Here is a 25719-nt window from a genome sequence, read left to right on the forward strand (position 1 = left end):
GGGAATGAACCTAAATTGTCTCTGCTGTAAGATACCTTTTAAGCCTAAGATGGAGGTAGGCTAATTCATCAGAACCTCTTTGATCACTCAGATTGTACTGATGGACAGTAGATTGGCAACAGCCTTGGGCAGAGGTGACCATGAGGCTCATGTGACCATAGAATGGGTCTGTGGTGATGGACATGTGATGGTAGCAGTGCCAAAGAAGTGCTACAGGTGACAACTGGCCACATGCTGTCTCCATATTAGTTTCCCAGTCTCCTATTGTACCCTCCTACTATATGACGTAACCTCCAGGGCTATGGGGTCCTCCCACCATCCCACCAGTCTGGTTATTTTCATCATCTTTTCCTGGAGATCCTGCCGTGGGGTCTGAGCCTGGCTTCCACCTGCCTGGCTTTCCTGCGGTGAGCCAGTGGCGCCACCGCGGGCCTTGTTCTGCCTTCTCTCGTGTCCTGATCCCCAGGTCCCCTTCTTCTGGGCACGGGTTGATCCCCCTTCTGACGTGGCTCACTGGGGTCCCTTCCTGTGCCTGAGCCATCCCTGTTCTCCCCTCAGGGGAAGGCAGAGAGAAGATTGTGAAGGTGACCTTCGAAGAGCTACGGCAGCAGGTGGCCCTGTTCGCAGCTGCCATGAGGAAGATGGGTGTGAAGAAAGGGGACCGAGTGGTTGGTAAGGGTCTTTTCTCTTTTTTGTCTCTCTCTGTCTCTCTTTCCTTTTTCCCTTCCTTTCCATTTTTTCTTTGGTAAATGCTGTTTAGTGTTGTGGTAGTCCAATCCCTAGAACCCAGACTCAAACCCAATCAAACCAACAGCAAAAATGCCCAGAAGGAGGAAAGACTTGAAAAGTTTAGTTGTGTGAAGAACACACCCCTGTATGACTCCAGCCATATATACGGGTCAGAGTTGACACAGAATGCATTCCAGAAAGAGTCCTGGGTGTGTTGGTATACCTGTCATTCCAGAGTTTGGGAAACTGAGGCAGGAGGATTGTAAGTTCCAGCCATGCTCAGGTTTCATAGGAAGAGCTTGTCTCAAAACAAAACCAATTAACTGTGTAGAACAGCAAGACAAAGAAGGAGAAAGCAAGAATTCCCCTCTCCTGTTGTTCTGGGAGGGCCAGGAATGCTCTTCATCATGTTTCTTCAGCGGAAAAGGGCCAGGATATCTGTGCAGTGGTGGATTAACAGAGATACTTATAGGAGTTAACACTGCCCTGGGGCATTGTGGAGGAAGAAACAGAGCCAGGCAGCCTGTGCAAAGGCCCTGTGGCTGCCTCGAACAAGGTGTCTGTAGGAGGGAGGGCACTGTGACAGATGCCCCACACTGATCTGTCAGTTTTTCCACCTCTACCTACCTGCCCCAGCCCGCATTGCTCAAAGCCATGCTCCTTCTCACTGCCTCCCCTCCCCTTTCCATTTATAGTAGAACCCTAAGGCAGGAGGAGTGGGCAGAGGGCTCCTCTGGACCTTGTTGGAGACTGTTGTTCAGGAGGCACACTGGAGTCTGCCGGCCTCTGGGCCTGGATGTCCCTCCTGTCCACCCCATTGTTCCCTCAGTTGGCTTCAGACTTCCCGCTGAGAGCTCAGCCACCTTTCTAGTTTTCCTTTTACCTTGATTTCCAGGCAGCAGGAAGACCTGTGGGAGCTGTTCTTTACACAGTTAGCTGGTGGCTGGAAGGTTGTGCCTGGGGTGAACATCTGGGGCATCTTGGGGCTCAATGCCCGACCCTCAGTTGGACAAGGCCACAGGCCAGGGCGATGATCTGAGTAGTTATGTGCTGTTTCTGGCAAGTTATGCCTCTCCCTGAGGGGACTGACTGATGGCAGGTGCCCGCTTGTGTTTGCAGAGGGTCTTTGTACAGCCACATCACAGGGACCAGGGCCAGGGCTGGCCCTAGAGCTCTGCAGCAACTTCTTAGACAGTGGGCAGGGCCTGTGCTGGTTGGTAGGAAACACACGTGCCAGCTTACCCCGCTCTGTTGCCCATGCTCTGTGTTCTCCCCAGTGCACCTGGCGCTTCGGGGTGAACAGACCCTGTCTCATGAAGGGCCACCCCGCCAATGCTTTGGCAATTCCTTCCCACTCTCCAAAGTCAGCTTGACTTTTTTTTTTTTTTTTTTTTTTGTGAGCTCTGATGTCATCTTTATGTTGTTTGTCTGCCCTGAAGTCCCCCCGGGACAGGTTCTATTCCTGTCCCTGAAGATAGGCTCTGTTTTTGTTCCTGGCCTGATACATGTTGTGGAAGGCCAGGCACACAGACGGCATCTAATAAATAGCTGTTAGGTGAATGCATGTGAGCACTGGGCCAGAAATCAGTTCGTTTGGGTTTTCGTTTCTTTGTGTTTTCAGACAGGCTCTTGTCGTGTGGTCCAGGCTGGCCTGGAACTTTGGTCCTTCTGTATCACTGCATGTAGCCAGTGTAGGCTTTAGAGGTTGAAACCTCATTTTTCTGTGTCCTTCTTGGCCCTATGTAAGCTGTCATTTTTTAAAATAGAAATTTATTCATTCATCTATTTTATGTGTTTGAGTGCTCTGTCTTCATGCATACTAAAAGAGGGCATCAGATCCCATTACAGATGGTTGTGAGCCACCATGTCGTTGCTGGGGTTGGAACTCAGGACCCCTCGAAGAGCAGTCAAGTCTTTTTAATCCCTGAGCCATCTCTCCAGCCACCCTAGCTGTCACCTTTTAAAATCTAGCTAGGCAGTGCCGAAGCCTCTTCTTGTTTTATTTTTCCTCCCTCCAGTTTATTCCACAGGGCTGGACTGGAACTCTGGGCAGATGCTTGGCAAGACTCCCCCACTGAGCCGTGAGCCAGCCCTCATTTGCAGTTTTTCAAAGTCCACAGCAGGTGTTTCAGAGAAAAGGGAGCACACAGAGCCAGGCTGGCCTGGGGACATTGGAGACCCTTCCTGGGACTGGGCTCTCCCTGGGAGCCTGGCTCTTCAGTCAGGCTGGCTGTTGGCCTTCTGTGGCTCTCAGTTGGCTTCCCGCTGCCCTGACTATAGCTCCAGGTAAAGAGTCACTAAGTAGCAAGTGGCACAGGTTCCTGCAGGGCTGAGGCAGTGCATCAAACTGTTCATAGCTGTTTTCTTTTGCTTGCAATGTGGCCCCCATGGTAGGCCTGATGGCTTAGGAGGAAGCCAGGCACCCTAGGGTAACAAAAATGATGAGGCTCTTCACAGTTCTGCTCACAGGAAAGTGCACTTCTGCCACGGGCCTGGCCACCTGTCAGGCACCGGTGGACTCTTGTGGGGTTGAGGGGAACGGTGCTGGAGCCCTGTCCTTCAAGTGCCTATGGGCTAACAGGGCACACACATGCGCTTAGAGAGGCAGAGTCCAAACTGCTGTGTCTCTCTGGAGAAGGTCGTTAGGGGGCCCCAGGATGCTTGTCCATGGCCCTTTTCCCAAGGCCTGTGTTGAAGACCTTTCACTTGAGCATTGTCACTGTCCATTTTGTTGATGGCGATCCCTCTGACCATAGATGTTCTCTGCCTCTCTGTCGTGATGCCAACCTCCCCGGTGATGGGGCCTCCACTCATTCTGCCCCAAAGGGTGATACATAGCTCTCCCTGTGTGTGCGCTTGTCTGTCCTCTCCTGTTCCACCCAGCCATATGCCAGCCAGCACATTTCTTAGGGCAGTAGTTCTCAACCTGTGGGTTATGACCCCATTAGGGGTCAAATGACCCTTTCACAGGGGTTGCCTAAGACCATTCAAAAACACATATTTACATTACAATTTGTAACTGTAGCAAAATTACAGTTATGCTGTAGTAAAATAATGTATAGGGTTGGGGATCATCACTGCATGAGGAACTATATTAAAGGGTTGAAGCTTTAGGAAGGCAAGAACCACTGTCTCTGTGTTGAATACCTGGTACATACATGGTCAGCCAGCAAAGGGGAAGTACCATTGTGTTTCTTAGGTGCTGAGCTTAAGGAAGGCCTCCCTGAGGAAGCACCATGTGATGTCAGAGCTGAAGGACAGGTGTGTACTGAGCATGGAAGACTGGTATATGTGTACTTGAGCTGCTTAAGTACAACAGCTTGTGCAAAGGCCCTGGGGCAGGAGATGAGCACTTGAGGAGGTGAATGGAGAGAGCAGAATGAGGGAGAAGAACTGGGAAGGGTAGAGCTGCTTACAAAGGCCATAGCGGTCACTCTGGTTCAAGTGTGGGAGATGAACCAGTGAGGCGCAGTGAGTGGACAGGCTGGCATTTCTGTTCCTTGGGTGCTTTAGGGCTCTCAGGGAAACTTCTGGAAACTTCGGTTGCTTTGATTGCTCAACCTTGGGCTTTTCTCCCCTCCGTCCCACAGGTTATCTCCCCAACAGTGCGCATGCTGTGGAGGCCATGCTGGCCGCTGCCAGTATTGGGGCCATCTGGAGTTCTACCTCGCCAGACTTTGGTGTGAATGTGAGTGGGGGTCCAGTTGGAGGGGTGCCACTGGGTCAAAGAGTGTCCCTGCTGGGGTGGGACTTCCCACTCCCTTGGAGCTTGTGGCTGTCTGAGCTGAGCTGCCAGTGTCTCCCTAGGCCGCCTAAGAGGGAGGGGAAAGGCTGCAAGGAGCTGGATCTGCTCTGGGTGCCTCAGACTGGGCGACTGAGCACATGGCCTCACACATCTGCAACACGAACAGGGATCTGGTTTTGAGTAACTTAATTAAAAAAATTTTTTTTTGTAGACAAGATATACTCTGTAGTTCAGTTTGCCCTTGAGCAATCCTTCAGCCTTAGCCTTTTAAAGTTCTAGGGTTACAGGCATAAGCCACCTCACTCGGCTTGGACCTTGTTTTAAGTTTGCAAACTGGTTCTTGCTTCCTTCCTCAAAGTCCTGCCCACTGGTTCTCGATTCTTCATTATCAGGTGGTGTGTGCAGTTGTCAGGTGGCTGGTGTAGCAATCAGAGTTGGGCTGGTGTCATGCAGTCCTTGCCTTCTCTGCCGGGGACTTTGGAGCTCTGAGGTTTCCTGAATGCCTGCCCTGACCTTCTTGGATTGGTTACTCTGAGGAAACATGATGCTCAGAGCGTGGTCAGAGTGGCTCAGGTGACTGAAGTGTGCTGTCGCAACTGAAGACGGCCCACCTTGGCTGTCATCATCGGATCAGTAGGGTCCTGGGCATCATGGACTCACAAGTGCCAGAAGAATGTGCCCAGTAGGAGGACACGTGGTGTCCATGCCAGCTGCTGTGGGCCAGCCACTTCTCTTCTTGGCTGGGTCAGTTGGTGTGACCAGCAGCTGAGGGTTGGTCTGGGTGCTGGGCTGGTAGAGCATGGACTGAGTTTGGGGTGCTCCCTGGCTCATTCTTCAGGGGTGTACATGTAAAATCACATCTGCTCTCAGGTGTGTTCTCTTGGCAAAGGCCTTTGAGGAATCATCTTGTCTTTCCATAGAGGAGGAGTGTGGGCTGCTTAGGGTTTCTCACTTTGGGTCCATGGCCCAGGGGGCTAAGGTGGTACCCGTGTGTCCTTTTCCACTTCCTATGCCCTTTCACCTCCTAATGGCACTACCTAGCTTTGTCCCATACCTAACCCCAAGACTGTCTGGGATCAACAAGGCTTGGCCTAGACTGAAACGCCACAGGTGGCTTCCAGCCCCAGGGTCTTCTGTGGAGTTGTCTGAGCTAGCTGGGGCCCATGGAGTTCTCATGGGAGGTTCTAACAAGGTGGCTTCGGGTGCAGCTCTGCTTGGGTTCCTCAGGCAGTGGCCAGAGTAAGGAGGCAGAAGGGCCTTTGGGTTTGAGGCTGCCCACCTGAGGTCCAGAGCCTGGGATGAGGACCCACAGTGTACCTGTGGGTACAGGAGGCCTGTGTGCCTGGGACCTTCTTAACTCTGGGGTCAGTGAGTATTGGCTTTGCCTTAAGAGGAGGCAGAGTTGTCAGAGCTGTGGTGGGGGCTGCGGACCTGAGGTAGAGCTGACCTCAGGTCAGAATTGGCCATCGGATGCTGGGAATGGATAGCGAAGCACCCTTCAGTGGACTGGAGAGCCCTCTCCTGGGGAGATGGTCCCTGTGACTCCTGAGTGGTTTCCAGTGGGTGGCATCCTGGCTTCTTGTCTTGCAGGCTGCTGGCTGGGTGTGTGATACTTCTTTGTTGCTGTGGACACTAGGGGGCAGCAGGGCCCCACTGTCCTCTCAGCTCACACAGGAGGTTGCATCCTTCAGATGTGCTTAGCCCCTCAGTTTCAGACTCTAGGGAGGGTCTCCTTTCTTATACAGAAAGCGAGTCTAGAGCCGCCAGCCAGGGGCGGCTGTTATTGCTTGGGACAGATCATGGCACCAAAGGCTTCAGGGACAGCCCCTTGCCTGCTGGCCCCTGGCCTAGGGCCCTGCATCCTCTGGCAGGGCCACTGTTTGCTCATCTCCACACCAGTTCCTGTGAACTGTGGCCTGGGACAGATCTAAAGTCATTGAAGCTGCTATTCAGGCTGTTTACCCAACACTGATCACCCTTGTTCAGTGTGAAAACCAGCTGGGATGAGTTTCTGGAATGGGAATCAGAGACCTGAACTGGGCAGAGGCCCAGCCACAGGCTCATGCTCTGAGCTCTGCCTTTCCTGAAGAGAGAGGGCATCGTGCCTTAGGCTTTCCACAGCCCCTTTTAATTTTTAAATTATGTATACATATATGTATATATACATTATATATGTATATATGTATAAATTATGTATATATACATATTAGAGAAAGAGAGGGTCTTTGTAGCCCTGGCTGTCCTGGACTCACTGTAGACCAGGCTGGCCTCTAATTTACACTATTTGGCTTTGCCTCTCAAGTGCTGGGATTAAAGGCATGTGCCACTATGTCTAACTCAACACCCCCATTTTTAAGCTCCAGTCAGGCACTTTCCTATTTTGACTAGTGTCTTCTGCCATCAATTACTGAGAACCTCCTCGTGGCGGGGTCAGCCCCAGATCCATATTGACCCTAGCACATAAGGCCAAGCCGGCCTGAGACTCACTGTGTAGTTGAGGATGACCTTGAACTTGTGGTCCTCCTGTCTCTATCTGGGATGATGGTGTGCCATACTGTACCTGGCTTTATGGAGTGCTGGGGATGAAGCCTAGAGCTTCGTGTCCACTAGGCAGTCAATGTTATCATCTGAGCCACATCCCCAGCCCTGGTGTGTTTTTTTGAGGCAGCCTTTTTACAGTAGGGTGGGGCAAGGCAGGTGGGTTTGCCGTCGGGATCACTCTCAGTGACCCGGGAGTCCTCTAGGGCTATGTCCTTGGCTGTGGTGCCCCAGGAAGGATGGGTTCATCTCTCTGTGATGATGGGGGTCCACTTCTCTGACAAGCAGGTGGTGCCCCGCTTTGGCTTGTCTCAGTCTCCCCACCACTGCTACACTGCTGTGCTGTGTAGCCCACACGTGTGGCCGTTGTCCCACGGGACCTGACCCACCCAATGCCGTACTTGCCAGCAGCATTGGGCTTTCCTTTTTCTTCTGAGCTGGTGGTGCTTTTAGAGACATCAGGAGCCCCCCCACCCCCAAGACCCACATGCTTCGAGCCCCGCCCACAGCGTCCTCATTTTCCCTGTACACTTCAGCTGCTTGAGTGTGTGGAAATAGGACAGCCACTGTCCTCACTCTGGGTGGCCATCTGTGTGATTCAGCAGGGGCCCCTGGTTTCATCACTTTATTGGTTGCTAAGCACAGGGCAGACCCATGATGGCACAAGGCAGTTTGCACAGCTCTGTGGGCCTCAGCAGGTCAAATGCTCCTTCACATGCTCTGAGCTCTCTGCCTCACCTGCTCAGCTACCGTCTGCAGACTCTGATCTGGAAATATCTGGATTCTGTCACCAAGACTGGGGGTGTCTCTGCGATGTCTGAGCCTTAGGCCTCTGGCTACTGGGTCTTCTTATGGCCACCTGTGACTGGAGATGGTCCTCTGAGATGAAGGCCTCACACTTGCTGCAACCTCCAAGGCTAGCTTCTTCCCAGCCTGTCTGGCCTCAGGCCTTCTAGCAGAATGGTCACCGTTCTTTTGTCCCATGCCTGGTTGTGGGGTTCCCTTCTAGGTGCTGATGTAGTCTGTCCAGGCTGTAATCTGAGTGGTGCCACTGGACAGTCTCTGCTTGAAGTTGTTGTTGTTCTTCTTCTGTATTATTTAAATTTTATGTGCATGGTTTGCCTGCATGTACATGGGTGTCAGATTCTGGAGTTACAGATAGTTGTGAGCTGCTATGTGGGTGGTAGGCTTTAAGCCTGCGTCCTTTGGAAGAACAGTCAATGCTCTTAAACTCTCCAGCCCCCATGCTTGAAGGTTTTTTTTTTTTTTTTTAGAGATTTATTTATTATTTATACAACAGTCTATCTGCATGTGTGCCTGCACACTAGAAGAGATGGTTGTGAGCCACCATGTGGTTGCTGGGAATTGAACTCTAGACCTTTGTGAGAGCAGCCAATGTTTGTAACCTCTGAGTCATCTCTCCATACCCTATGCTTGAAGGTCTTAACTGAGTTATTCCTCTCAGTGGCATTCCCCAGTTCTGGTGCCATGGGAGTCAAAGGAGGACATGCTTTTGAAAAGCTTAGAACACGCCTTTGGATTGAGAGCTTCTAACATTGTTATGTATTTTTACTGACCCCCTAACCAAGGACTTTCCATTTGTGGGGTCTCAGGGACTGAGTTCATATGCTTTTGTGGTCAACTGCTTCCTATAGCAGAGAGTAGGACAGACCCCTGTGTCTGTGCTGCAGGTGTCTAGGAGTCCTTCAGTGTTGGGGTGCCCTTTGTTTGCTAGGTGAATGAGGCTGGAGGGAGATAGGTGCAGAGTACCGTGGTGACTGCAGCCAGGTCCTGGGTGCTTACCACCCAAAGGCCAGTGTGTGGGAGGCAAGAGTCAGAGAGGAATCAGGGCTATTCAAATATGGAGGATGGAGAGAGAGGGCTCAGGTCCCTGGAGCCCTGTCCTGGGGGAGTCTTGAGTGTAAATGAGGCTTTCAAACTTGGGGGAAGGGAAGAGGGGAAAGGAAGAGTAGAGCAGAAAGGCTGGATTTTGTTTATCCCAACAGGAGACTCCCTTTTCTCTCTGCTCAGACCTGAGCCCCACAATGGGGGTCCCATGAATTCCCAGGGGTGACAGCCCCTCACAGAGAAGGTGAGGCCTCAAAAGCACTGCACGTTGGTGTTCACTGTGGGCAGGTGGGTGATGGTCCCTCCTCAGAGACTGTCTGAGGTGCCATCCACACTCTGGACATGGCCTCTTGCACTGTAAGGGGCTGTGTGAGTAACTGCCGCAGGTACTGACCTTCTTCTCAATCAGATCTGGCAAGAATTTTATTTTATTGGGATACAGATAGTTTTTTTCTTCTTCTTTTTTTTTTTTTTTTGAGACAGAGTTTCTCTGTATAGCCTTGGCTGTCCTGGAACTCACTCTGTAGACCAGGCTGGCTTTGAACTCAGAGATCCATCTGCCTCTGCCTCCCAAGTGCTGGGATTAAAGGCATGTGCCACCATGCATGCCCGGCTTGAAAAAAAATAGGCTTTATTAGTGACATCCACTATTCATCCATAATTTTTCCTTTGGGTTTTGTGTTTTAAATTTTTTTAATTTACCCCCTCTCCCCCGCCAGAATTCATGAATTCTATACAGAGAATCCTTGAATTTTCTGAGTAGACCAGGCTGTCCTGAAAGTCAGAGATCTGAATGCCTCTGTCCCCTAAGTCTTGGGATCAAAGGAGTGTACCACCATGCTTGGCGCTTGTTTTTCTTCTTGTTTTTTTATTTTATTTTATTTTTATAATTATGTGTGTGTGTGTGTGTGTGTGTGTGTTGTATCTGTGTGGCACGAATGACGCAGCACACATGTGGAGGTCAGAGGACAAAGTGGACAACTTTGGAGTTAGTTCTGTCCTTCTACTTTTATGTGGTCTCCAGGGATTAAACTCTTGCTGTCAGTCGAGTACCACCTTCGCTCTCTGAGCTCCTCAGCAGCCAGTTTGTTTTTGTGAGTCTAGCCTGACCTTGAACTCGTAAACTCTGACTTAGCCTCTGGGCTGACAGGCATGTGCAGCAAGTGCCCATCGCCTTTTCCTGAGCAGTATGTATTGTGCATTCTCTTAGAGTTGGAACGGAAAGCAGGGCACCAGCAGGTGTTTTCCTCATGGCTTTCTGGTTTTGTTCATATTTTGGAAGAGTGGGGACCCTCGTGGGTTCCCTGAAAATGCCTGGCACAGTGGAGACAGAGTTGGAGCCTCTGCCTGGGCTCCACCATATCAGACCATGTGGGATTAGGGAGAATGACAGCATTGAAATGAACTCAGTCCTGGAACCTTGAGCTCCGTATGCTTAGTTAGGGTACATCTGAACTACAGGTGGGCTGAAGGGATGCTGCTGTAGCTGCTGGGACCCCCATCTTGAGCTGACCCCTCCCTTTAGATTCTTGCTGAGTCAGCACCTCTCCCTGCTGAGACTCACCCAGGGGGCTCTGGAAACACTGCAGAGTAGCTTGTTAGTCACAGTTAGGGCCCTGATTAACCTAATGATCCCTCTGCAGGTGGCTGGGCCTGCAGCCATGTGGAGACCCTGTCTGTGACTCTTGCTGTCACTGTGTTTTGTTTTTGTTTTTGTTTTTCTCTTGAGCAGCTGCTGGTGGGAGCACAGAGGGGAAAGGGTGGAGCCTTCCTGGGCTGAGATGTCTCCGCCTGCCTTTGCCTGCCTTGCTTGCTCAGCAGTGGTGATGGCCTGCTGGCTGCCCTGGGTGGGGTAAGGAGCTAAAGTCGTCTTCCTCGGTGCTTTGATCTGTTCACCCTTGGGGGTGCAGCTGAGGCATCCCAAGGCCTGCCCATGCCTGGGGAGATGGCTCAGAGGTTAAGAACACCGGCTGTTCTTTCAAAGGTCCTGAGTTCAATTCTCAGCAACTACCTGCCCACATTAATTTGTATGAGAGGTAGGAAAAGGCCATGTTGGTTGGCTGTAGATTCTCTCGTGTGGTATGGGTCAAGCCTGCTCCTCCAGCCCGGGCTTTCTAAGCAGTGCACTTGCTTACAGGAGAATGTGAATGCTACAGGAGGATGCAGGCTCCTCTTGCATTGAGCTTTCACAGAACCTTGTCTCTCCACCCCTCCACCCCAAGGTAGCTGGCATACATGGAGTGGTGAGAGGTGTTCCGTGCGGTGGGGACCCTCTGCTGGGGGTGCCGACCCTCTTGTCATTCACCTTCCATGGTGTGGCCACCGCTTCCTAGGTGCAGATGGAGCTCATATGGACTGCCTATATTGGGCAAGTGGCATTGTGCTGAGGACAAGTGGCATTGCTTAGCATTGACACCAACAGTTTCTCTCCAACATTTAGAGTCTCCGCTGACCCATCCTCTTGTTTTTAGGGGGTCCTGGACCGCTTTTCTCAAATTCAGCCAAAACTTATCTTCTCAGTGGAGGCTGTTGTCTACAATGGCAAGGAGCACGGCCACCTGGAGAAGCTGCATCGAGTTGTGAAAGGTACTGGGGTCCTGCCTCAAGTATGTGTGTGCACTTGCCGATTTGTGTCCCCGGGAGTCCTGAGTTTGTGTAAGTTCCTGTAGCTGTGTGTGCAGATAAGGGGCTCTGCCCAGGAGTTCTGGATGTATGTACATGTATGTGAAGAGAATGTTTGCCCCAGACGTCCCATGGGCCACCCTTCGCAGTCTCTCCCTAGACTGTGCTGGGCGCATGCGCAGGCAACAGCTGGGCCTGACCTTGTCCCATCCCTCTTCAGGCCTGCCTGACCTGCAGAGAGTGGTGCTGATCCCGTACGTCCTCCCAAGGGAGAAGATAGACATTTCCAAGATCCCCAACAGGTGAGGAGCCACCACAGTACTGACTAGGTCCCATCTGTAGAGGTGGGGAGCCGTTAGCTGAACCCGCACTGCGGTTTGCAGCGCAGGAAGCACCCAGGGGTGGCTCTCTCCAGACCACACAGCAATGAACTGTCAGCTTCCTTCCTGTTTAGCTTTGGCCCAAGAGGGCGCCAGGCATGGCTTCCTGAATGGGGTAGAGCAGGCTGCTGTTATGTAACTTGTGTGCATAGGCATGCTTGCCCATCACCCATGTGGCACGCTCTGGTTTGTACTTGGCAAGTGGATGCTGTGTGGATGGACATGTATGTGCCTCATGTATGCAGCTGATTGGACTCTGTGGGTTCTTCGTCTGTGGATATCACCAACTATGGAGGATCAACATTTGGGAAACATGCATCTGCACTGAGCATATGTAGACTTTCCAGGGCTGCTGCCTACCCAGTATTCCTACTGTGTGTCCTCTTGAGGTGACCTAAGCTGGGAGCATGTGCTGATAATGTCCCCTTTTGCCTTCGGGCCAAGCACCTGCAGATTTTGGTCCCTACAGGGGTTTTTTGAACCTGTGCTTCCCCAAGACACTGCGGAACGATATTTTTTGTTCCTGGCATGATGATGACTCTTCCTTTGCTTTTCTGCCATTGGTAGTTTGTCAGTGGATTAGGCCAAGGGGGTCTGTTTTTGTTGTGGATCTGGGTACCCTTGCAGGGCTCTTTTCCTTAGCCTTAGCTCATGCTACTGGTAGGCATTCCCCCCCGCCCCCATCTGAGGCTCTGAGGAGGGGACATGGCAGAGGTCCCTATGCCCTTTGAGAGGAGAGGATTAAGATGGGTGATACTGGGTGCTGTCTGGGGCCCTGCAGGCTGTGAAGCATATGTCCTGACCTTCACAAGTGACATCTGCTCCAGAGGCTATGACACACCTATGGGTGGGGAAGTCCTGACTGCTAGGCCCACAGGCCATACTATATCCATCTATCAGGAGGGAGCGGAAGTACTCAGGAGCCCCGAGCTGCCTGGCTGCTTCCATGTGAGAACCAGAGTGGTTGCTTCGGTCAGAAACAAGTCAGGGTCCCAAAGAGACCACCAGTCCCACTGAGGTGTCTAGACATGGTGAAGGTGGGCTCTAATGACTCAGGTGGTGACTGGCTTTTCCTCATTGGCTACGGTCAGACCTCACAGTCTTATTAGGTTTGCTAGTCCAAAAAGGCATGGTGCATGGGAAAGGAAGGGGAAAGCCTCCTCTTCCTCAGGTTATCAAATTCCTGGAATACTGTTGGAGTCTTTGGGTAAACAAAGGTTTTAGTGGTGGATGGGGAATAAAATATTTGCATTAAAGGTGGGGAGATACAAAGATTTGAATTCTTTGTAGTAAACACTGGAGTTTTGGTGTTTGATAGAAAAGACTCATGTTTGCTATTTCTTTACACTGCTCACTGGCCTTGAGGTCTGTCCTACAAGGGGTGTGTGCTACCTTGGAAGTGTGCTAAGGGCAGTGTGCAGTTTGCAAAGCCTGGCCGCTAGATATCCCCAACTCGGCTTCTGATCCCAGCTGGGTGGCCCCGTCACAGTATTGACCTGTCTGTGCTCTCACTGTCCTTCAAACGCAGATGGCATGTCCCTCTCTGAGTCAAAGCGCTCAGTGCTGGGACAAGTGTATAGTCAGCTGCAGGTGACAGTGGGTCCTCGTGAGGCCCAGGGGGTTCTGTCCCTTGAAACCACCCACAACCACAGCTGTGTGTGAGTCCATGGTGGACCTGCCCAGGTGTTTGCTCCTATTGAGCCAGGCACCTTGCTGACCAGGTCACTTACAACCAGATGGTGGAGGTGGGTTCTTATTCAGTCGACCTGAGATTTAGCCTAGTGTGTCTGATGGAGGCCATGATGTGGCAGTGAGGAGGAGAGCAAGGGGCCACCTCTGTATTTATCTGTAACTGATAAGAAGTGAGGTAGCCAGGAGAACCACATTTGCCGGCTGGTTTTGCTCTGTTTAACACAGAGTGGCCTCGTCATCAAGCCCCAGGTGCCAGGCACTGCCATTGTTTCTTTAAGATTGTTGGCTGTCACAGATAAACCTGAATAGTGGACCGCTGGTCCAGAGAGCGCAGGGCAGAGCCACCCTGGTGTTTTCACTTTTAGAAGAGAAACAAAAGCAATGGTTATTTACTGTGATTTATGAGCCTTTGAAAGAAAGGGCTTTTCTCTGTGGGAAGTGTCCATTAGATGGGCACTTCATAGAACAGGGCTGCAGAGGAGCGGGGCGGGGCTGTCAGTCATTTTAAATGTCTTTTTTAAAAGCCATGCTATCCCTGGTCTCAGGCTTGGCTTCTCCTGCCAGGTGGGGTACGCTTCAATGTTATTAGCCTCAGCAAATTGTTCAGCTTAATGACATCCTACCTCCTTGCTTGGCCAGGCTTTGCAAACTGCACACTGCCCTTAGCACACTTCCAAGGTAGCACACACCCCTTGTAGGACAGACCTCAAGGCCAGTGAGCAGTGTAAAGAAATAGCAAACATGAGTCTTTTCTATCAAACACCAAAACTCCAGTGTTTAGTACAAAGAATTCAAATCTTTGTAACTCCCCACCTTTAATGCAAATATTTTATTCCCCAGAGCACTAAAACCTTTGTTTACCCAAAGACTCCAACAGTATTCATCATAAAATGGAGAACCAGTGTTCCTGTTTGTTCTGTGGTTCTGGGTCACCCACATTTGGTGGCTTCTGTTGGCTGTGGGCGGAGGCAGGGAAGGCCTCAACTAACAGCTTGGGTTAGTTGTGTTTCTTCTGGGTCAGATATTTACACATGGCTGCCGGGGGGGCCCCAGAAGGTAATAAATGAGGGTGACAAATATTTGCTTGTGGTGACTTTGGGCCAGTTGTCCTCCCTTCCTGATGCTGCCCCAGGGTGGGAAGACAGGGCTGCTCATCAGGAGGTGAAGTGTGAATGAGGAAGTGGACTGCCCATACTGGTCCTGGGTCTGTGAATAGGTTCCCTGTGAGCTAGTCTTCCCAGCAGTGCAGAGGGGATCAACTGTGGGCACACGTGTGTGTGTGTGCGTGTGTGCATGTGCGTGTGTTTGTGTGTGCATGCGTGTGTGCGTGTTTGTGTGTGTGTGTCTCTAAAAGCCAGCCCTTGACCCAAGAAACTACAGCACCTAATCTTCATGTTCAGCGATTTCCCCTTGAGCCATCTTGAATTTGGGGAACCTACTCTCCCCTTCCTCAGGCACAGGGCTTCCCACTAAGCATCCCTGGATACCAGGCAAGCCAGTCCTCCAGGCTCTTACAGTAGATGTGGGATCCTGGGTTGTATCTAGCTGGGGCAGAATCAGCAGAGCTGTTTTGGTATTCTGGCATGTTCACAGTTGTTCTCCCATGTACAGCGTGTTCCTGGATGATTTCCTGGCAAGCGGGACAGGCGCGCAGGCACCGCAGCTGGAGTTTGAACAGCTGCCCTTCAGCCACCCTCTGTTCATCATGTTCTCCTCGGGCACAACGGGGGCTCCCAAGTGCATGGTGCACTCTGCTGGGGTAGGTGTCTGGCCGAGGCTAGCCTCACAGTCATCAGGCTAGCCCCTCTGCAGAGTCCCCAGGGCACTGCTTTTCTCTAAGCGAGATGCCTGCCGGAGACCTGGAGCGGGGCCAAGGCGACAGAGCGCCCTGGGCAGTGGTGGCTGTGATAGGCTGGGGGTGCTTCGGAGCCAGCCACTGTGACACTGCAGGTTGTGGCCCCATAAGGGATTGTGAGCCCAGAGGGTGGGCTGCCGGCATTTCCTGAAGGCGAGCAGGAAAGAGGTCGGCCTGTGCCAGCACATCAGGTTTGCAGGGGACTTCCGGGCGTGTAGAGCGTGTGTATGGAGTTGGACAGGAGCTGGGTGGCCTTTGAAACTTGTATGGAACTGCAGGTTGTGATCCAGAACTCTCGAAAGCCACTGGGTTATGCAAAGGTATGTTTCACTGAGAGCTTCCTGTGCTGGGACCAGAGGCTCACACTAGGGACACCTGCTTTCTAGGGGTGGGAAGTGAAGACTGAGTGTTAGCAGTGTCGGCTTCTCCCACAGCCGAGAGCCTTGCCTACTCAGTGGCCCCCTTCATTTGTCCTCAAGTGGCCTCTCATGAGACTCCAGGCCTTAATCTGTTTTGTTTTTTCTATAACTGAATGCTTCAGACAAGGGAGGGTCTGGTGAGGGCTCATGGACCCCCATTGTCCCTGTCTGATGCATTTAGGGACAGATAGGAGGGGACATGTTTTCTCTCTCCTCACCCTGTCCTGGTAACTCCAACTAACTAAGCTTCTTGCCTGGTTTTGAGGGCTCGCACCCACATTTGTTGTATTACGTGAGACAAGGTCTGACTGTGTGGCCCAGACTGGCCTTGATCATGGCAGTCCTCCTGCCTCAGCCTCCTAAACACTGGGAATCCTGGCATGTGTTACTATCCATAGTGGAGAGCTCATTGACGTGGAGAAGGTGAATACGGACCAGAGGAGAGGAGAGTGTTGCCCGGTTGTGTTGGGTCAGAGGTAATTTCTGGCTTGTTGTTCGGGTTCCCATGTCCGTTAGAAAGCAGTGTCCCATTCCGTCCTCTCACTTACCTAGAGCCAGGGCTGTGGCTCAGTGGCATGACGTCTGCCCAGTACATGTACACCCCGGCTCCATCCCCAACACCGGAAGGAAAATGAAGCTCTTGTTTGAGACCCAGGGAGCCATGCTACTGTGTCACCTCCCCCAGGGAAGGCAGTCAGCATGCGTGTTTAACAATCAAAGGATAAGTGTGGGTGTGGACCTGGGGGAGAAAGGTAGTGCTCTGATGTGAGCCTAGAGCCTGAGGGTGGCAAGCAGGCCCATGCCTCCCTAAGGAAGACGCTCACAACGAAAGGCAGCTTAGAGGAGAAAAGGGCTTCTCCTGGCTTGCAGGTCCCATCAGGGTGTGGAAAGCGTGGCGACAGGAACATGAGGCCACTTAGTAGTTAGGAAGTAGAGAACAGGAAGTGAGGCCAGACTTCAAAACCTGAAAGACAGACCTATTTCTTCTGGGAAGGCTCCGGCTCTTAAAGGGTCCATAACTTCACAAACAGCGCCACCTGCTGGAGGCCTCGTGTTCACGTATATGAACCTAGAGGGGTATTTCTCATTCAAAATAGAACAACCTAGTGTGGAGGTCCCCCTTCGATTGGCTTGTCCTTTGACTTCTCTTGAGTGTGAGTGTATGACATGAGTCTGGTGTGTGACATGTGGGGTCTTGTACCAGCCCCATTGCTTTTCTGTAGCCTGTGAGCCTCCCTGTGAACCTGGTGCTCACGAACCTATGAGCCAGGGCCAGGTAGTGAGCCGATCATTCCAGCGCCATCAAAGGGTGGCATCCCCAACTTGTCCTCAGGATCAAATAGGGGACCCAGAATAGAGACAGGAAAGCCAAGGTCGAGGATAAGATGACGGGCAGTGGACACTCACTGTATCAGCCAGACTCAGCTCTGAGAAGGAAGGCCCGGCCCCCAGCCTCCAGCCACAGTCTCTGGGGTTGCACATGTGCAAGGGAGGGGGTTTGCAGAGCCGCTCCGGGGGAGCAGGAGGAACCGGGTGCAGGGCTGGGAGAGGAGGGGATTCCTCGGTTGTGCATTGCGGGTTTGGAGCCTGCCACTATACGGCCTACTGAATACTGAAGCTAAAAGCAGAGAGTAGGTGGGAGGTGTCCCATGTGGTCCCCTCTGCCATGGTGTCCCTGAGCTCTGTGTTTAGCTGTCTTCTTCCAGGAGAAGTCCAAGTGTGGGGACATACATACTTCTGGCCCTTGAGCTTTCTCTCCCACCTCAGTGAAGTCAGTGTGGCCCTGACGGTGTCCCTGAAGGGATGGGCACCCGCTCATAGGCAGGTGGGGTGGGCTGGGATTTCCCTGTTGAAGCTCAGGTGTCCGACGGCAGCGTGAAGCCGAAGCTGGCCCTTGGAGCCAGGGAGCGCCATTTGACTTCTCAGGGGAGAGGGGAAGGCTGGTGTGTCTCTCTGATGCCCCGCCCTTCCTCCTGCAGGGCACCCTCATCCAGCACCTGAAGGAGCACGTGCTACACGGCAACATGACAAGCAGTGACATTCTACTCTACTACACCACGGTGTGTCCTGCGGCCTGCTGCTGCCCCGCCTGGGACTGGGTGGTGCCAGGGATGGCAGATAGGTGTCGTCTCTACCTGCTGCATGGCCTAGAGCAGCGTAGGGTGCTGCCACTAACCCAGAGCTGGAGTTGGGAGTTGGGGGGTTTTCATCCAGTCTGGAGGTCCCAGGAGGGTCCAGCAGTGCATAGCCGAACTGGCTCATGTTTCTTTTCTCAGTGCCTAGGACTGAACCCAGGTCCTCAAGCATGCTAGGCAAGGGCTCTGCCCCTGAACCACATCCCTAGTCCTTTCATTGTTGTCATCTTGAGGTAGCATCTACCTGAGTTGCCATGGGTATATGGAGTTTAACTCTGTAGCCCAGGCTAGCCTTGAACTCCTGACCTCTTGCCAAAGTCTCCCAAATCTTAGGATTACATGCATGAACCACCACTCCCTGCCTTCAGGGAGCTTCCTCACTAGCTTTATGTCCCCATCTCCCAATATTGACACTGGGATCCTGGGTGACACTGAGATCCCCAGCAAGGCTGCCCAGGCTTTCCAGAGGGGTGTGTCCCTTGTAGGCCCATGTAGGAGAGCTTGGGTGTCCCTTATGTCCACCAGGTCAGAGAGTGCTGCTGGAACCTGCCTACCCTATTCCCTCCTTTTGTGTTTTGCTCTAGATCTTCCCAGATTTTCCCTATGTAGATGGAGGAGTCAGTGGACCCCCGTTGTGTCATTTCCTTTGAAAGCACATCTATTTGTTTGTTTCTTTTGGACTGGCTTCACAATGTAGTTAAGGCTGGATCCAAACCTGAAGTCCTTCAGCCTCGCCCTGGTGGCCCCAGTGCTAGGATTCCCTCTGCCTGGCTTACCTGCTCTCCCTCTGTCTGGCTTACCTGCTCTCCCATTTGCTGCAGGTCGGCTGGATGATGTGGAATTGGATGATGTCAGCCCTGGCCACAGGAGCATCCTTGGTTCTGTATGATGGCTCCCCGCTGGTCCCGACCCCCAATGTGTTGTGGGACCTCGTGGACAGGATAGGGTAGGTACTCTGGGTCCTGCTCAGCCACAGGATGACAAGCTATTGTTGTGGTTGGCTTGCTGGAGGAGGCTCAGCATCAGACAGAGCTAACATCCTCCTTCTGTTCTAGAGTGCTCTGTCTTTCTGCTTGAGAGGGTGTGGAGGGTGCTGGAGGCAGAGGGGATGAAGGGCAGGTCCCACCCTCAGCACCATTGCTTGTGGAGTGGGACGGGTTCTCAGGGTGGGAGAGAACCTTGTGAGGTCAAAGGAGTGGGGCTAGCTCTTGGCTTTTGTCCTAGTGAGGGGGAAGCCAGGACCTCATGTGTAAGATAAGCACTACCTCTAAGCTACAGCCTGCAGATGTCTGCCTTTCTCCTCTTTCCCTCCCTCCACTCCTCTTTTTCTCCCTTCTTCCATTCCTTACTATTTTTGTTTCTGAATTCTTACTTAAAGTACTCTTTAGTAGAAAGTACGTGTGTTGGAGGAGTTCAGGGGATGTTTTGATTGACCATGTGCGGTGAAGGGGCAACTGCGGTTAATCAGTTGGTGTCACAGCCTGGCCTTGAGTGGTGCCTGTATTTTTCTGTGTGCACTGTAGAGCACAGGCCTTAGGACCCATGCACACTGTGAACAAGGTGTAGATTATTCCCAACCAAGGCTATTAGGTTCCAGGGGTCTCGGATCAAGCAGGGCTGAGGGCATAGGTAGCTGTTTATAGGGTGTCCCTGAGCTCAGGTGAACTGGAGAAGAAGGCTGGTGCATGCAGGAAGGTACAGATGTGGGCTGTGAGGCCAGTAGCTTATAGAGACTGAGCTTCCCACCAGCCTTGCTTAAAAGTCTTCCCAGGACAGCTTGGCCAGTTCTTAGTGGCTTCTTGGGGCAGGCTGAGTGGCCAGCTGTCTGTTGTAGTCTTCCTTGGGGAATCAGCTGTACCCTAGGTACCTTGCGACCTCTGAAAGGCTTGGTGCCTTCCTGTGGCTTAGCCCAGTTCTCTCCCCTTGGTGGATGTAGTGGGAGCTCTACGGTGCAGAGGTCACAGTTAGGTAGGACATAACATTGGACATCTGGTGTCTGGGGATTATGAAAATGCCATTCATAGAGACCCCTAGACACCCTGTGCTGCCGGCACTCGGTGGATGGACCCTTTGCCAGTGATGAGGGCCCACAGTTCTGGTGCTGGCAGTGCTGCTCTGCCATGCTCAGTCACCAGCTGGAACCAGCATGGTAGAAGCAGGAGCTACTAGTGGCTTTTATTTATTTAAACGTTTTAACACTTATTTCTTTTGCATGGAGCTATGGGCATGCCATGGTGTGCAGGAGGAGGTCAGAGGACAAGTTGTTGGGCTTGGTTTTTCTCCTTCTATCATGTGGGTCCTGGGGATGGAACTCAGGTGGTCAGGCTTAGGCAAGCTCCTTTACCCACTGAGCGGGCCCACCACCAGTATTTTTAAATCTTGGCCTTTAGCATTTTCCATAAAAACTGCCTGGCCAGGGTGATCCTTTTAAAATCCTGACATGTTGGGGCTGGAGAGATGGCTCAGCCTTTAAGAGCATTGACCTTTCTTCCACAGGACCCCAGGTTCAATTCCCAGTATCCATACGGCAGCTCACAACTGTCTGCAATTCCAAGATCTGACACCCCCACAGAGACATACATGCAGGCAAAACATCATTGCACATAAAATAAAAAGAAATAAATTATTAAAAAAAAAATCCCAACATGTGGCTCACAGAGTTAATGACGAGTCTGTTTCATAGTGAGCCTGTGGTTGGCCAAAGGTTAATTGTATCCCTGGTACCTGTAGCCAGGTTTCAGGAAGAGAGACTGTGAGTGAGTGTGTGAGTGTGCGGGGTGTATTGTCGGGGAAGCTACCAGAAGGGAGGTGGAGAGGGAAGTGGGTGTCACTGGGGCTTTGCGCTCCAGTGTAGCGTGTAGTACGAGCTGGGTCTGTGCCCCAATACTAAGACATGGTCTTGTCAGGAGCCACCTATGCCTTGGTGGGGCACGCCTCCCTATTGCCCAGCATGAAGGTGTTGGTCCCTAGGAGGGGGCTGCAGCCCTCAAGCCCCCGCTCAGCTGTCAGTGGCAGCGAGAAGCACAGGTGCAGGGGAATGGGCAGTAGTTAGGGTGGCCCCTCCTACCCAGTCCTGAGACTAAAGTGAGTTAAGTATGCTCACAAAAATTGTGGGGCCAGCAAGATGTCTTCGTAGTTGCTAAGCACTCCAGGTGGATTTCCATGAGTTTGAGGCTAGTCTTGTCTACAGAGTGAGTTCAGGACAGCCAGGGCTACACAGAGAAACCCTGTCTTGAAAAACAAAACAAAACAAAACAAAACAAAAAAAAAAAAGAAAAGAAAAGAAAAAGAAAAGAAAGAAAGAAGAAAGCTGTTTTAGTGGATAAAGTCATTTGTTGCACCCTGCCTGATAGTCTTGAGTTCACTCCAGCCCTCTGGGCCTACATGGTAAAAGGAGAGAACAGACTCCTGCAGGTTGACATGTGTGCACTTTTCCTCACAACAAAATAAATAAATAAAAACTTAATTAATAAGAGAAGAGCTGGGTGTTGTGGTGAATGCCTTTAATTGCAGCACTCAGGGAAGCCGAGGCAGGTTGAGCTCTGTGAGTTCGAGGCCAGTCTGGAATACAAAGCAATCCAGGATGGCTAAGGCTACACAGAGAAACCCTGTCTTGAGAAAGAAAGAAGGAAGAAAGGAAGGAAAGAAAGAAGGAAAGCCATTGTCTTATAGTCAGAGGCGCTGGCCAGGATCAGCAGGCTGGCAGCATCCTTAGGATCTCGAGAGTTTTTCATCCATGTCCATAAACTAGGAAGGACCCTTTAGATTGTGGTATCAGTATAGCATCACCACCTCTACCTCCCAGGCCCAGACGAGACCCTCTAAGGGTGTTTTTATCTTACTGAGGTGACCCCAGGGAGAGAAGATTCTGGTTAAAGATGGGGCCGGAGTTCTGCAGTCTCTATCTTGGGACATACGGCAGCCACCTGTGTGGCAGTAAGACAGCCCTGTATGGAGTCCTCACCGTGAGTGGCCATTCTTCCCCTGGAGGGAGTTGGCCACTTCTCAGTCATAGGTCTCTTGTTCCATGTGGATCTCTGCTGGACCTGGATGTCAGGCTGGTGATGGGCCAGAGCTGTCCGGGAGCTGAATGGGAAGGCAGGAGGTGGGAGGCTCTGGCTGAATTCTGTTACTAACGGTAGGAAGCTTTGGGGACCTGAAGGTGCGCTCTCTCCCACCTGTGTCATAGTATCACCATCCTGGGAACGGGAGCCAAGTGGCTGTCGGTGCTGGAGGAGAAGGACATGAAGCCAGGTGAGCAGCCCCTCAGCCCATGTTCATCCTCTTTGGGAACTGACATCTGCTCTGGCTGTGTCCTGCGTGCATCAGTGGGCTTGGTCTCACCCCTGGTCACTTTTTTCCCCCAGTTGAAACTCACAACCTCCACACGCTCCACACCATCCTGTCCACTGGCTCACCACTGAAAGCCCAGAGCTACGAGTATGTGTACAGATGCATCAAGAGCAGCGTGCTCCTCGGCTCCATCTCAGGTAGGGCAAAGGCGGTCGCTACAGGAGGGGCGGGGAAGTGGGAGATGGCCCTGGGAAGCCACGATTTTGGGGGCATCTAGATAGCCAGTGTGAGGAGCAGGGTGTCTGCGTGGATTCTGCCCCTTCTCTGGACCCCCGGCTGGGAGTCCACAACCTCACGGTGCTCCAGCTCACTTTGCTGTGTGCCAGCGTGAGTGAGTCTCCACGTGCAGCTTGGTGGATGTGTCTGTGTGAGGTGTGTCTGGGGTGCATGTGTGCCCGGGGGGAGGCATGTGGTGTGTGAGTGCCCTCTTAAGTCTTGGGCTGTGACCAGCTGAGAGCGTTTTCCCCGAGTCCTTAGGCAGGGAAGCTCAGTCAGAGAAGATTCACCAGGCACGGGGGACGGATGGAGAGCTGGGTCCAGCCTCTGTCTCTGCTCCCTTTCTCTGAAGGAAGCCCTCGCTGTCATGCACGGGTCTGAGGGAGGGCCAATGCTGTCCAGGCTCTGTATCTTGCTGACAGGGAGCCCTGAAGGTTGCCTGTCCCCCAGGGTTACCTCTCCCTGAGGGTCGCCTGTCCTGTGCTGTTGCTCGCAGGTGGCACTGACATCATCTCCTGTTTCATGGGCCAGAACTCATCTATCCCTGTGTACAAGGGGGAGATCCAAGCTCGGAACCTTGGCATGGCCGTGGAAGCCTGGGACGAGGAAGGTGAGTGGCTCCCTGACCCTTCTGGGATGGAAGGTGGGAGTAACACCTGAGCAGATGCTTCCCTTGATGATGCTGATTCTCCAGTGATCATTCTCCCGTGGGGAACAGTGTCCTGGTCACCCCTGATCCCGGGATGGGGGAGGGGGAAGGGGCAGGCATGGTGCACATGAGGCTTAAGGAAGGGAGTGTGTGCCAGACTGTGGTCATGAGTGTGCCAGGCTCAGTGTTCTCCCATATGCCAGGGAAGGCCATCTGGGGAGAGAGCGGTGAGCTGGTGTGCACCAAACCCATCCCCTGCCAGCCCACACACTTCTGGAACGACGAGAACGGCAACAAGTACAGGAAGGCTTACTTCTCCAAATTCCCAGGTAGGTGGGAGCATGCTGGCACCACGCCGTGCCCGGCTGGGGCTTGGCATCTCTGCTCACATGGGTGCTCCTCCCGCCCTCCTAGTGGGTCTCTGTATCTCATCAGTGTCAGCTTGACAACATTCCAAGATCTGTGACTGGCTTCAGTTCACCCTAACCCACCCCTGTCTGGAAAGCCTCCAGCCACCAGCACTGTGCTGAGAGCCACCTGGGCCCCTGGGGAGAGGGCTGAGGGCTGCCTGCCCTCTGCTCAGGGCTTGTCTGCCTGTTCAGTGGAAGTGGCAGTTGGAGGGGCGGGTCTCTGGCGACTGTGGAGGGTGACTGATCCTGGTGCGGCAGGCTGACTTATGTCAGATGCGCCCTTGCCACCTTTACTCAGTAACCCCTGCAGTTCTCCTCGCCAGGCGCCGCTGTAGAGGACGTTCTCTATGGCCCTGACTCCTGCCTTGATGGGAAGAAGCAACCTCACTTCGGGGACAGCTCTGCTTGTACCCTCAGTCTCCAGGGTCTTATTGGCTCTGTGTAAACTACATGTGTGCAATCACATGTGCTGAGGTTACTGGCGTCTGCTACTACACCTGGCTCATGTAGTCCATCGTCTCACCCTCCCTGGCCTCAGTGCTCAGCCACGCACTGCCTGTTCCTAGAATTATGAACTCTGCGGCCAGTGTCCCCTCCCTCTAGTCCCCGCCTCGGGTGTCTGTCCAGGTGCGCCCCAGCCCGTCCCTTTAGCGTGGCCCATCCGTGGTGCCTTTCTTGCAGGTGTCTGGGCACACGGTGACTACTGCAGGATCAACCCCAAGACAGGAGGCATTGTCATGCTGGGCCGGAGGTGAGATGTCCCCCTTCCTCCTGCCGTTCCCCTGGGACACCTGGGGGACATGCCTGTTAAGTGGGTGGGGAGAGGGCAGCAGGTAGCAGTTGGGTGCTGGAGGAGGAGACTGCCAAGAGGGATGGGGCATTATCACGTGTCAGCCGTGTGCTTCTTGTCTCTGCAGTGACGGCACCCTCAACCCCAATGGAGTACGCTTCGGCAGCTCAGAGATCTACAACATTGGTTCGTGCATCTCTCCTGCTCCTGTCCCTTGGGTCCAGGGTGCTCCCACAGGCACCAGGGTCCTGAGTTTTAAAGAGCTGGGTGGGTGGGGGGCATCCATGTAGCAGACTCTCCATATACACATTCTCTCTTTCTGGCCACACTGTGGCACCTAAGGCCTCAAAACAGGTTAAGGTCACTTGGCTTTGGCCTTCCTTCAGGTTCTGTCCCCACAGCAAGCTCAGAACATTGGTTAATATTAGCTCTGCCTTCTGGACAAGCATACAGAGGCACAGAGTATGTGTGGAGACTTAGGGTCACGTAGCCCAATGCAAGACACCAGATGCACACCTGTGAGGGATGCTCAAAGCTCGTGGCCTAGGGGCTTAGTCCTGGGCCAGGCCCCAAAATCACCCTTCTTGGGAGGAGGCCTCCTTTGCTATGCTGAGACCTGAGACCCAGGTAGTGCCAGGTCTGTGCACCCAGGTGAGACCTGAACTCAGTTCCTCCTGGGCCTGGCCCCTTTCTCCCTGTCAATGGCATCTTAGTACAGGAGTATGATGTACACCCTCATATGGGCATCCCCAGTCCAGGTGCAGCTGTAGCATTGCCCAGGTACCTGAAACCTTTCCTTTCTGACAGGGGCCATTAGCATGGTGGCCTGTGGAGAGCTTTGTGTGAGGCTGTTTCCTTTCTGCTTCCACAGTGGAAGCCTTCGATGAGGTGGAGGACAGCCTGTGTGTCCCCCAGTACAACAGGGATGGTGAGGAGCGGGTGGTCCTGTTTCTGAAGATGGCCTCTGGGCACACCTTCCAGCCTGACCTCGTGAAGCGCATTCGTGATGCCATCCGCCTTGGCCTGTCTGCTCGCCATGTGCCCAGCATCATCCTGGAGACCCAAGGCATCCCAGTACGTTGTCTCACTTGGGCCTGTGAGAGCTTGGGTGGCTGCAGCTTGCTCTTGTCTCTATATGTGTACCACGTTGCCTAGCAACTGCCTTCTCCCTCATGACGGCATCTCCAGCAGCTCTGTGGGATGCCATATTGGGGCTGATGGCCTGGATATGCCCTTCAGACAGCTGTGAGAATGTGAACCCTGAAGGGATCTGCCGTGTGTTGGGTTGAGGAAGGGGCCTGAAGGCTCCCCGTTATGGCGCACTCGTGTTTAGAGTTG

General features: G+C 52.7%; 1 protein-coding gene across 3 annotated transcripts in view; it reads left to right on the forward strand.

The window, feature by feature from the left end:
* Aacs (acetoacetyl-CoA synthetase) overlaps nucleotides 1–25719 on the forward strand; it is a 39535-nt gene that overhangs the window by 12110 nt on the left and 1706 nt on the right. Inside the window, exons 4-17 of one of the 3 annotated variants that reach the window (XM_055606196.1) lie at nucleotides 559–672; nucleotides 4320–4417; nucleotides 11332–11446; nucleotides 11703–11784; nucleotides 15166–15313; nucleotides 17808–17888; nucleotides 18785–18909; nucleotides 22153–22217; nucleotides 22331–22453; nucleotides 23029–23142; nucleotides 23385–23510; nucleotides 24273–24342; nucleotides 24509–24567; nucleotides 25253–25455. In XM_055606196.1, the coding sequence (XP_055462171.1) occupies nucleotides 559–672; nucleotides 4320–4417; nucleotides 11332–11446; nucleotides 11703–11784; nucleotides 15166–15313; nucleotides 17808–17888; nucleotides 18785–18909; nucleotides 22153–22217; nucleotides 22331–22453; nucleotides 23029–23142; nucleotides 23385–23510; nucleotides 24273–24342; nucleotides 24509–24567; nucleotides 25253–25455 (1523 nt within the window). The remainder of the gene's footprint in view (nucleotides 1–558; nucleotides 673–4319; nucleotides 4418–11331; nucleotides 11447–11702; nucleotides 11785–15165; nucleotides 15314–17807; nucleotides 17889–18784; nucleotides 18910–22152; nucleotides 22218–22330; nucleotides 22454–23028; nucleotides 23143–23384; nucleotides 23511–24272; nucleotides 24343–24508; nucleotides 24568–25252; nucleotides 25456–25719) is intronic. The other 2 variants (XM_055606197.1, XM_055606198.1) reach the window with 2 other exon arrangements.

This window comes from Psammomys obesus, unplaced genomic scaffold (assembly GCF_907164565.1).
Source record: "Psammomys obesus unplaced genomic scaffold, mPsaObe1.curated_primary_1811, whole genome shotgun sequence".
In the NCBI taxonomy this organism is placed as follows: domain Eukaryota; kingdom Metazoa; phylum Chordata; class Mammalia; order Rodentia; family Muridae; genus Psammomys; species Psammomys obesus.